This window comes from Ctenocephalides felis, unplaced genomic scaffold (genome assembly GCF_003426905.1).
Source record: "Ctenocephalides felis isolate EL2017-DRISC unplaced genomic scaffold, ASM342690v1 CF-g0.4_SCAFFOLD_01170, whole genome shotgun sequence".
NCBI classification, from domain to species: Eukaryota; Metazoa; Arthropoda; class Insecta; order Siphonaptera; family Pulicidae; genus Ctenocephalides; species Ctenocephalides felis.
In genome coordinates, this window is record NW_020537324.1 from 4,618,547 (window position 1) to 4,629,934 (window position 11,388).

Consider the following 11,388-nt stretch of genomic DNA (forward strand, 5'->3'; position numbering starts at 1 on the left):
AAACTTAAAATTCTGATTATAGTGGCAGTTAAGAATTAGTTGACTATCTGTAAATTAACTTTACCTGTAAATATGCAAATATCTATAATTCACAATGTCCGTGGCCTTAACTATTAAAAATGCTCTATTTTAATGAATGTATGAATGTAAATCTAAATTAAAGGCTCGCTCCACTTTAGCGATATGAGCGGTGTATATTGAAATTTTCTTAACTTTTATAATAAAGAGTAACGATGTGTATTCAAGTATTTTATTCAATTCAATAAATGTAATACATTAGCTTTGTAGATTGCTACTAATGTGGAACTGTTTGGGGTATGTATTAAACATATTTATAATCCTATGTTAATTATTTTAAACACATTTTACTAAATTTAATAAATATCAAGTTAAAACCATGGACTACAGAGAACTAGGCGCAATTTTATTTTTCAATAACATTTGTGGAATCAATTTGTCGGAAATAGCAAACATGTTTGAAAATTATGTTCAAATTAAATAATTTTTGCAATAGTTTCTTACATTGCAATGCTCTACCTAAATCTCTCTTAAATTAATATATTGCTTTCATATGGATCAAGTCGATTATTTACGTATTTCCAAAATCCGCTTGTTAGGTACAGCAGAAATTAAACACTTGCTTCACAGTTATGATATATTTCTGTCAAAGTTACAATCTGCATACTTTAGGAATTTATTATAATTTAATATATGAATCATTCTAATCTTCGGGATTGTGATTAAAAATAAACTTCCACTTGGCGTGTTTCAACCTAAAGCTGTAACAAACAGAAAGCTTGTACAGATCCTGAATGAATTTTTTTTTTAATTTTTATTATAGTATAAGTAAAACAAAAGCATCGAAGTTCATATTTCTTCAGTTAATGTGATTGTATTATAAGCATAATGCATATAAATTTAGAGATTAATATTATTATTGTTCATACATTAGCAGCAATCAGTTCAGGTGTTCTACCTGCAATTCCAGAAGCAGCTTCAGAGGCAAAGTATTGCACATCATTATCGGTATCAATTGTTAACTTGTCTAAGATTGGTTTCACTTGTGGTTGTATAACTGAATGCTCAAGCCAGGGTCCTATTCGTTGTAAAGTTTTTGCAACATTAAAACGAACATTTGCAACATTATCTGCAGCCATTGATAAAACAGTGGGTAGCAAAAGTCTTGTAGTGATGTCGTTTCCACATGCTTCTGCCAAAACCTTTAAAAAAATTCCATAAAATATTGTAAATTACTTGAGCAGTTGGACTTATTACAATGGACATGAATGTGCAAACTTACATTTATACAGAACAAACAAGTCATCCTATGCAAATAATTTTGATCTCGTGACATTGCCAATACTTTTGGAATTACTGTTGATTCTGCCCATTGGGAGCCAAATTGTTCAACAAGCTTTTTAAGATTCAGTGTTGCCGCCTCCCTAATTGCAAACACATGATCAACTAGCCAGCTCATACATAGCGTGTTTAGTTTCTCATCAAAGAACTCTTGGCCCAATTGCCCTGCCAGAAGAGGCATGTATTCTATGATGGCTAGCCTTACTCTCCACTTTGAGTCTTCCGCTAATTCAACAATGGCTGGAAGTAAAGACTGTGACAATTGCTGGATGCCTATCACTTCATTGACACAATCCAAGTTTGATATGATATTTAAACGAACTTCCGGGCATTCATCTTTCAGCTGGTTTAGGAATAGTGGTAGTAAATGCTCAATAGTATTATGACGGCCGAGAATTGGACTCAAACCCATTATCACTGATGCCAAGGCAGATTTTACATGTTGATTGGGATCAACAACTAATTCCTTAAAAATTCATTAATATATCATAAAAATAATGCATTAGGTAAATAATTTGAACAAAACTTACTTTTACATATGGTAAAACACTAGTCATAATTATGCTTTCTTGTTGACTTTTCTCCAAATTGACACAAAAGTCTTTAACTTTTGAAGCTGCAGCAGCGCGTACTTCAGCTTCTGTATCTTTCAATAAACTTTGGAATGCAGAAACCAAATCTGTTTTTGTAATCTCATGGCCAACAGCTTTTTGAAGTTCAGTAAACTTATCAGCAACCTAGATTTATTTCATTTTGTTATTTTTTTCTTTTTGCTATTAATTTAGTAATTTATTAATTACAAACCATATAACGCACTCTCCAAGAGGAATCATTGGCACATTGTCTCAAAGTCGGCATTACTAATTGTTCAACATCCTCTTGTTGTAATAATGTAGCAATACTCACACAAGCCTCAACTGCTAGAAGACGCACAGAATCCTGTAAAAAACACAAATGTTCCAAGTACAGCGCACTGATAACTCTGCCAAATTATATGACTTATAACTTAATATATTATATTAAGTTGTAATTATTTTAGCAGGTAAGAACATACCATTGGGCGTTTTAAGATGAATATTAGTTATTTTATAAATGTGCAAAAATGTGTATAAAAATGGATTAAAAATGAATAAACAGGTTAATCATATCAATGAGGGACTGCATATAAATAAAGATGTTGGTCACGAACCGAACTTGCCTGTTCATCTTGAGCCAAGGTGACAAACATTGGAATCAGGTCAGATTTTAAATATTCCAGCTCCACAACTTTAGCCAATTCACCAAGCTTACTAGCTGCAGCACGTCTGACCTATAATAATATAAGTAATAACCATAATGATAGTTAAATTTTGATGATAAAAATTACCATTGGTGTGTCATCTTGGCATAATGATCTAAAGTTGCTTCTCAGATCATTTTTAACTGTAGAAGATACTCGTGGGTAGCAGACGGAAAATAAACCACAAGCAGATGTTCTAGATGTAAACCAATCCCCTACAATAATAAAATATTCACATAATTTTATTTGTTAAAAATTATTATTACATTTATCAATAAAATTTTAACCTGATGCTAATCTTTGCAACAATGGAACAAAATGTGCTTCCAAATCTTGAGGACTGTGCTGTTGCGCAACTGCTCTTAGTGACTCTACAGCTTTATCACGAACAACAGTTTCCTCAACAGTAGCCAAAGATTCGAGAGGAGGTAATAAACAATGAGCATGTTCTGGACCGCCAACAAGTGCTACAATTGTTTAGTTTAGTAAAAAGATTTTTAAAATGAATGACAAAACGTATATTACTAACAAATAAAATTTCCCAATTGTTCAGCTAACGCAAGTAGAACCTCGTCTTCATCATAAATTGTTTCTGTTAAAAAGGGTATCAATTCAGAACGGGTTCTCTCAACCCCCAATGCTAAAGCAATTGTAGATAATTTCTTGATTGAATTTAAGCGCAACTGAAAAAATAAGTGTAATAAGATAATTAATAAATAAATACCTTTCCTGACTTTGATATTCACAAACCTGCACATCTTCATTCTTTAGTTCATCAATTAAAATAGCAATAGGATACAAGGAATCGTCGGTAGAATCACTAGCGGCCATGTCTGACAATTCGAGTCACTACCCACTTCGCTAAAATGAACTTTAAGCCACCTTAAAATATAAACTAATGCGTTTAATGTACGCAAACAAGTTTTTCAAACCGCTTTAAAATTCTTAATAACTCTTTCCCAATGCTATGTATAAATTTCTGGACATAAACAACAAATACTTTCCATTAACATAGTAGAATTAGATAAGTCAAGCCAAGTATGTGATTTAAATGTTGGTGCCTCCGATTACTAAGATCGCTACGCTATGTCAGTTCAGGTATACCACTACATTACAGTATTTAAATGCCCAACTTCATCTAATACGGATTATTTATGGCAAAATGACGTTTCGAAATCACGGTGTTATCTGGTGTTATCATAGATCATAGGTTATATCAAAACATAAAGATAGTCGTGAGGAGGAGTCATAAAGTAGATTTGTCGTGAGGTATGGTATTAATCCAAGTGTTGTAAATGACAATGTTGGTCATGAGGAGGAGGTTAATATGAGGATAACCAAATTGTAAATACTTTTAACTTTTTTTTCGTGATCATAATAAAGTCAATTTTTATTTTTCGGTATGTGTATCACTTAATTATTCTTTACCCTGATCGTGTAATGTATATATACACGTTATTCTTAAGGGCAGTGTTCTGTGACGCGTATCTATCCTTCAGACCATTATTATATTGTCTAGGTATTTTTATATTGTCTAGGCTTCAGACCCTATCTTATCAGACAGTTTCGGCCACGTCCAGGGTCCAGGCCTATCGAGAGTGGGCCTTTTTTGTTAAATGCGAAGCAATAATGAGATACAATTTTCCAAAGTTTCAACAAGCAAGTGTAACTAATAACTGCTGTTATCGCATAAACAATTTTCATTCTGTGTGAATTACATTTATTCATTCAGAATTTTTTTATGTTGGGTTTTATTAAAAAAACTTATGTTCCACTTGGTAATTAATAAAGAATTTAATTAGATTGAATGCTATGTAATATTATAGTAATGAGTCTAAGGCTATAGGTGGCCTCAACCATACTGAAAGTACAATTTCTATAAGTATCATTAAGTATTAAGAAAATTAATTTATATTTCTGTGATAAAAATTCAATGGCCGCCAAAGATTTTTCCAAAGAAAATTGCACAAAATAATGTTAGCATAATTTTGTTAAGACGGTTGACCTAACAATAAGCAACTTTACCCTGTACCGAGAATTTATTTGTTCATTTTTGTTAATCTTTTACTGACAAATCAGTTCTAATGCTAGTGCTAATTCACTTTGATTTATATATCAGAAGAACCTTGGATTGTAGTAAGGTGTAGATTGTAGTACATTGACCACACAATCATAATTTTAAAGCAAATGTATTTTATCAAGGAACTAAATAGCTTATTCATTTTGAATGAATATAGAGGAGCAATTAAAAGACTATTTTTTATGGATTCAAAATAGTGCAGGAAAAGTGCTTTAATGAGTATAGCTATGTTTATAATTATATATCTACAATTTTGTTCATCTGAATTCAATACAAATCTCTGTATTTTACAGGTTCAGTATACTATTCAATATACTATTTATGGGATGAAGTTTGTGAGTCGGTGATCCTATTGAACGCATCCATCAAACAGTAGTTGTCTAATTCAGTTCAGGGAATTTGCCTTAAGGTATGTTAATTAGTTTTGCATGACAATCGGCCAAGCCAATTGTGCAAAAAAATATATTATCAGATTTATAGTTCACAATATGTTCATAAAATTTAGATTATTTATACACGCAGTTTGAGATATTTATACACACAGTTTAGCCGATACATTTATCATTTGAAATTTTTTAGTTTCAATATTGATTTGTAGTATATATCTGAATTGCAAGCAGTACTCTCTTGTTTACTAATATAGAAAAGCAAGAATATTGTTACAATATTGTTCTGATAATTCATTTATTATCTATAATAGCAAATAAGCAGAAGCATTTGTAATATTTTTGTACTGTTTGAAACTCATATTGTGCATAAAGGAAATGCTAAGAAAAGTTGCTGTATAATTTTTACAACATAATGTGTAAAAGATAAAATGTTGGAATATTAACTCTTTTGAAATATAGTTTCAATCTTCTTGTCTGGCAAGAAACTTATTAATCCAATTTTTGTTAATAGAGTTGCATATACCCCTTTTATAAGAATAATCATATAATTAAATTCTTTCTTCAAATAACTTTGTATCTCATTTACAATTGTTTAATTCCCTAGGATCTACATACAGCTCGCTAGTGGTAAAAAATTGCAATGCGATAGAATAAAACAAAACTGAATACTTGCAAATTATAGAACATCATTTTGACAACACAATTACACCACATCATATTTATAAGACATCTGCAAAGCACATTAAAATATTCAACACATTCACGCTGTGTTCAGTTTCGACTAATGTTTTTATATAGCTATGCATTAACTAATTTAAATTTTTTATTACAACCATTCATCAGGACTTACAATTAAATTCAAGCACCCTTGATTGTTTAGCAAAAGACACAATGTATTGATTTTATTAATTGCAAGTAGCGAAGTAAAATGTAGGACTTGGTCAGGAAACAAGTTTTGAACTTTTCTTCTTACTAATAGAACTAGCATAGTAGTACATGTGCCTAGCCTACCTAATAATTATATTTATCATGTAGGTTATTGACAGCTGGGACTTGAACAACCGGGTACAATGTACAACTCGCTCTTTCATTGGTCCATACAGCCAGGACTTGGAATGGATAGAGTAAGTTCAGATGAGTACTTATTTTTATTCAATTCTATCATAATTATGAGCATGTGCAAGATTATCCAAATTAAAAAAGTGTTTGCTCGAGTTTGATGACAGATAATTCATTTAATACGATCGAAAATTGATTAGCTCTGTTATTTGTATAGTATGTTACTAGTTTTTGTTAACTATCTAAATATAACTGGCTCAAAAATTTAGTTTTCATATTTGAAGTCATTTGAAATATTTTTTTTATTTGTTTTAGTGTTATCACTATTTCCATAATTTTTGTTTATTTATTTATTTATTTTTTTTAATTATTTATTTTTAATATTTTTAAATTATATTTTCATTTTATATCTACATTATTTTATTTTATTATAAATTTCTAATTTTATAATTTCAAATTAGAAATTTAGATATTATTAGATATTTTAAATTATATTAATTTCATAATTTTTATATTGCTTATATTGGATCCATGGATTTTTCATAGTGTTCATTGATTTGTAAAATTTAATATCAATTTTAAAATCTGTGAACTGTTTTTGAAAAAAAAATTTCTAAAAATGGTATAGTATAGATTATCAAAAGTATTTTATATGGCCCGAAAGTGTTAATTGTTTGAAAATGCTTTAATTTGTATATCATGGATCCATGCCTTTTCACTTAAATCAAACATGTGAAAAACATACACATTTTTCCTATCAATATTTTATGTTAAAAAGTCATGGATATATATCCATGCTTTTTCACTTGAATCAAACGCGAAAAAAACCTATTTTCTCAAAATATTTTTTACCCATTTTCACCTAAAATTTTTTTTTGAAAAATCTTCTGTTGCATTTGATTTTAGTAAAAAATCCATGACTTTTTGACATGTAATATTAAAAGAAAAAATGTGCATGTTTTTGACACGTTAGTTAAAAGGCATAGATATTACGATATACAAGGTACATTAATGTATTGTTGTTTGTTTGCTGTGTATCAATTTTAGATAAATTGACTTGTATTGAAACCGAGCTTCACGATGAACCGAGCCTGCTCAAGATGAAATGATTATAGCTGAAGAAAATGAAAAAAGAAGTTGAAGATTTGGAAATACTATGCTGTATGATGATAGGCTGGTGTTTACTGAACTTTGAAGTCACTTTGCTGCTGCCTTGAAGAATTTGAGTCTGCTTGGATTGATATACTTAAAATGTATGTTAATTAAACTTTGTCATAAATATATTTATTCATGTAATCAGGGCCGGATGTAGAAATTTGGCGCCCCGGGGCACTGACAAAAATGCCGCCCCATTTCTGAAAATTTACAAACTTCCGAACATTCTTTTAAAGCAATTGCGCTGCTTCAGCTGCGAGGGACAAAATATAGAAGCGCGTAAGCGCCGCGTCGCAGTCTAACGGATAAACAATGTTACAGAACTTATATAAATATAAACAAAATTTATACTTATTATTATAATATCTTTAAAACATCTGATAATTTAATGTGCATATGCCTTATGATCACTTTTGTCCGCCAAATGTTTCTTTCTTTATTGGATCATCGAAACCGCTAAACCTGCCCCCCACAAATTTAAGCAGTTATTTATTCTGTAAATTTTTTTGACTGTTATTGGACGCTTTTTTCTCAAAAACTGAATTATCATTTTTGCCATTTGGGCCCATATCTTCAAAACAATTAGACCTGCCTTGACCAATAACTAATCAGCACGTCTCCTTATCAATAGGAATTGAATCATAAATCGGTTGATACGTGTTCTCGAAATCGACTTGAATAATTAAAAAATATTAGATTTGTATTGATGGGGAGACGTGCTGATTAGCTTTTGGTACAGGCAATTACGAAAAATGGTAACTGAGTTTCGATATTTCTTCTCTGAAACAGCTACGCAGCGCGATTTCTTGGGAAAAAGTTCATAATTTTCGAAAAATTTCAAAATACAAAAAATGTGTTTTAGAAGTCTTTTTTTTTCATTTTTCAATAAAATTTAAAGCTCTTTATAAAATGTAATTTTTAGTACGGGATGTTTCAGTAATTTGTCTTAAGGCACAATGCCATGAGTCACTAGTTTAAATTTTTTTTTTTGACGCTATAAGCTTGGAAGTGCACAAATTTGTCGTGTTAAGAGGGCTCGAGAACTGAAGAACATTTGTTTTTAAACTTTCAGCTTGTTTACTTAGCTTATATATATTAGCCAAATTGCCAAATTTGATAACTTATAAACCAATTTCATAATTTACGTTCGGAGAGGGAGGCAAGGCAAAATAATAAATTTTAGTTATCGTTTATTTCAACCCAAATTTTGCATTGCAATCGTATTATGTTTTGTTAATTATATTTCTTGAAATAAAAAATATTGTTAAAAAAGTTGATTATATTGTATAGAATTTTTTTCTCACTATCCAAATTTTGCTGCCCTGGGCAGTAGCCCCGATTGCCCCTACTGTAAATCTAGTAGGGCCCTACTGTAAATCCAATGTAATGTATGTTAGCTTATGTGGGGATCAAGCAGGCTACTCATGACAGAGAAAAACAATTGGACTTGTCATATTTTCATAGCATTAATTTTTATAGTCAATAAATTTTATATATTTTTATACAAGTGGAGTTCATACTTTCATATACATTACTACTCCCACACTTATGATGATTTTTTTTCTAGGGTTTGAATGCTGATGATGCTTTTCCATAAGATGATGAACACTTTCCAGACCTTGCTGCTTCAAATGCTTTTGATGCTTTTAAATGAGACGAAAAACTTCTTCCAGACTTTGTTCCTAATGAGTTCCTTCCAGACTTTGCCGCTTTAAAGAATTTGGAGTTTACTTCAATCATTTTATAATAGAATGTACGTTGATAAAAATCAGGCGTTTATATTTATTTATTTATGTAATTCATTTGACTTATATTGTTGTTTCTTTATTTACAGACTTTGATGCCTTGCCAAACGAAGCTTTGCTTCCCCAAAAAAATTTTTCCATTTTTTTCCCCAATTTTTTTTACCCAAAATTTTCTTCTACCCCAAAAAGTTTTTCCCCAATTTTTTTTTCAAAATTTTTGTCCCCAAAATTTTTTACAAAAAAATTTCTTTTCTCAAAATTTTTTTTCTAAAATTTTCTACCATAAAATTTTTAATAAAAAAAAAAATAATTTCCCCTGTTTTTTTCCCCCAAAGTTTTTTCCACAAAATTTTCTACCCTAAAATTTTTTTCCAAAAAAAATTTTTTCCCAAAATTTTTTTCCAAGATAAGATTTGAATATATACAGTGAAAAGTATAGTGTATAGTATTTGGATATGCGATAAATAAATTTTTATATAAAAAATTGTAGATTTGAATATTTGCAGGGGCTGTCAGTTTTGTGTGTTGTGTTAATTAATTAGTTAAGTTTATTTCAAAATGTAATCCACATTGTATGTGGGTGTCACATGAAAATACATGTTATTAAATTAATTAATTTACGAATATATTTACTTGTTCGAACTGCACCTTATTTCCGAAAGTTTACTAAATATGCGACAGATGTCGCATCCCTAATTCGTATGCATTTTCAATAGCACATCCTCTAAAATATAGAATGCATGTACCTAAGCAAACCGTCCTTCATACATTTCGGGTATTAAACTTGCCTTTTTTTTTCCCAATTTTTTTCAAAAAAAATTTTTTCCCAATTTTTTTTTCACAAAATTTTCTACCCAAGAAGTTTTTCCCAAATTTTTTTCCTAAAATTTTCTACCATAAAATTTTTTTCAAAAAAAAAATAATTTTCCCTGTTTTTCCCCCAAAGTTTTTTCCACAAAATTTTCTACCCTAAATTTTTTTTCAAAACAAATAATTTTCCCTGTTTTTTCCCTCAAAGTTTTTTCCACAAAATTTTTTACCCCAAATTTTTTTTCCAAAAAAGGCAACGAAAAACGCAAAATAATTCTACTGAAAATTTTATGCTAGAGGTTAACGGTTCCAAAATATTTTTTGTCCAAATTGTTTTGTTCAAAATTTTTTGTCCGATTTTTTTTGACCAAATTTTTTGTCCAAATTTTTTTGAACAAAATTTTTTTCACCAATCGGTGAATTCTGCTAGTTATTATTAAACATAACTAGATGGCGCCACACAAATGCATACATTTTTTTTTTAATTTTTTTTTCCAAAAATTTTTTCTCAAAATTTTTTTTCCAAACATTTTTTTCAAAAAATTTTTTTTCCAAAAATTTTTTTTTCCTAAAAACTTTTTTTTCCGCAAAATTTTTTTTCTCCAAAATTTTTTTGACCAAAAATTTTTGTCCCAATTTTTTTTCCCAACTTTTTTTCGCATTATCAGGACTTCGGTTTATCCGGACTTCGGAAAATCGACCAAAATTTTTTTGCCCAATTTTTTTTTCTCCAAAATTTTTTTGACCAAAAATTTTTTTCCCAAAATTCTTTCCCAAAAAATTTTTTTCCCATTTTTTTTTTACCAAAATTTTTTTTTCCATTTTTTTTTGACCAAACATTCTTTTCCCAAATTTTTTTTCCCAAAATTTTTTTGACCAAAATATTTTTTTCCCGAAATTTTTTTTCCAAAATTTTTTTTCCCGAAATTTTTTTTTCCAAAATTTTTTTGACCAAAAATTTTTTTCCAAAAAGATTTCCAACAGATATGCCAAAAAAAGTTGAATTGGTATGGCCTGTTTGGCGTAAGTATTGGTAGAGTAATGGCTTCGTACCAACAGGGGTAGCGAGTTCGAATCGTATCTCCAGGTAAAAAAACGGAATTCAGCAGTGTACGATTAACAATGTGGTATTCATTTATTGTTGAATAACATAGTTAATATTTAGATATAACAAACTAACAAGTTATGAGGCCGAAAAAAAGCATAATCCATGCGGCCTGTGTTGGCGTAATTGGTAGAGTTATGGCTTCGTATCAACAAGGTACCGAGTTCGAATCTTATCTCCTGCTATTAAACAGAATATCACGTTGTGGTATTTATTTATTGTTGAATAACACAAAGTTAATATTTAGATATAACAAACTAACAAGTTATGAGGCCGAAAAAAAGCATAATCCATGCGGCCTGTGTTGGCGTAATTGGTAGAGTTATGGCTTCGTATCAACAACGTACCGAGTTCGAATCTTACCTCCAGTTATTAAACAGAATATCACGTTGTGGTATTTATTTATT

The 11,388-nt window shown here is 29.9% G+C and overlaps 1 protein-coding gene and 1 long non-coding RNA gene across 6 annotated transcripts; one reads left to right on the forward strand and one right to left on the reverse strand.

Annotated features, from left to right (window-relative positions):
* Positions 1-551: 551 nt before the first annotated feature.
* Positions 552-3,695, reverse strand: LOC113365993 (serine/threonine-protein phosphatase PP2A 65 kDa regulatory subunit). Of its 4 annotated transcripts, none has more exons than XM_026607540.1 (10): positions 3,389-3,695; positions 3,168-3,321; positions 2,926-3,105; positions 2,726-2,853; positions 2,549-2,668; positions 2,164-2,298; positions 1,890-2,096; positions 1,301-1,825; positions 948-1,220; positions 552-779 (listed from the first exon to the last, which is right to left on the reverse strand). In XM_026607540.1, the coding sequence occupies exons 1-10, from the start codon at positions 3,467-3,469 to the stop codon at positions 774-776; spliced, it is 1,809 nt and encodes a 602-aa protein (XP_026463325.1). In that variant the 5' UTR covers positions 3,470-3,695; the 3' UTR covers positions 552-773. The 4 variants fall into 4 exon arrangements, with proteins under 4 accessions (XP_026463325.1, XP_026463327.1, XP_026463326.1 ...); XM_026607542.1 differs by having other exon boundaries at positions 554-779; positions 977-1,220; positions 3,389-3,694; XM_026607541.1 differs by lacking the exon at positions 552-779 and having other exon boundaries at positions 844-1,220; positions 2,558-2,668.
* Positions 3,696-3,776: 81 nt separating this feature from the next.
* LOC113365997 lies at positions 3,777-9,294 on the forward strand. 2 transcript variants are annotated; one of them, XR_003366248.1, is made up of 6 exons: positions 3,777-3,907; positions 5,012-5,127; positions 6,143-6,231; positions 7,214-7,419; positions 8,889-9,074; positions 9,156-9,294. It is a non-coding gene; the product is annotated as an uncharacterized LOC113365997 (long non-coding RNA). The 2 variants fall into 2 exon arrangements; XR_003366249.1 differs by lacking the exon at positions 7,214-7,419.
* The last annotated feature ends 2,094 nt before the right edge of the window (positions 9,295-11,388 follow it).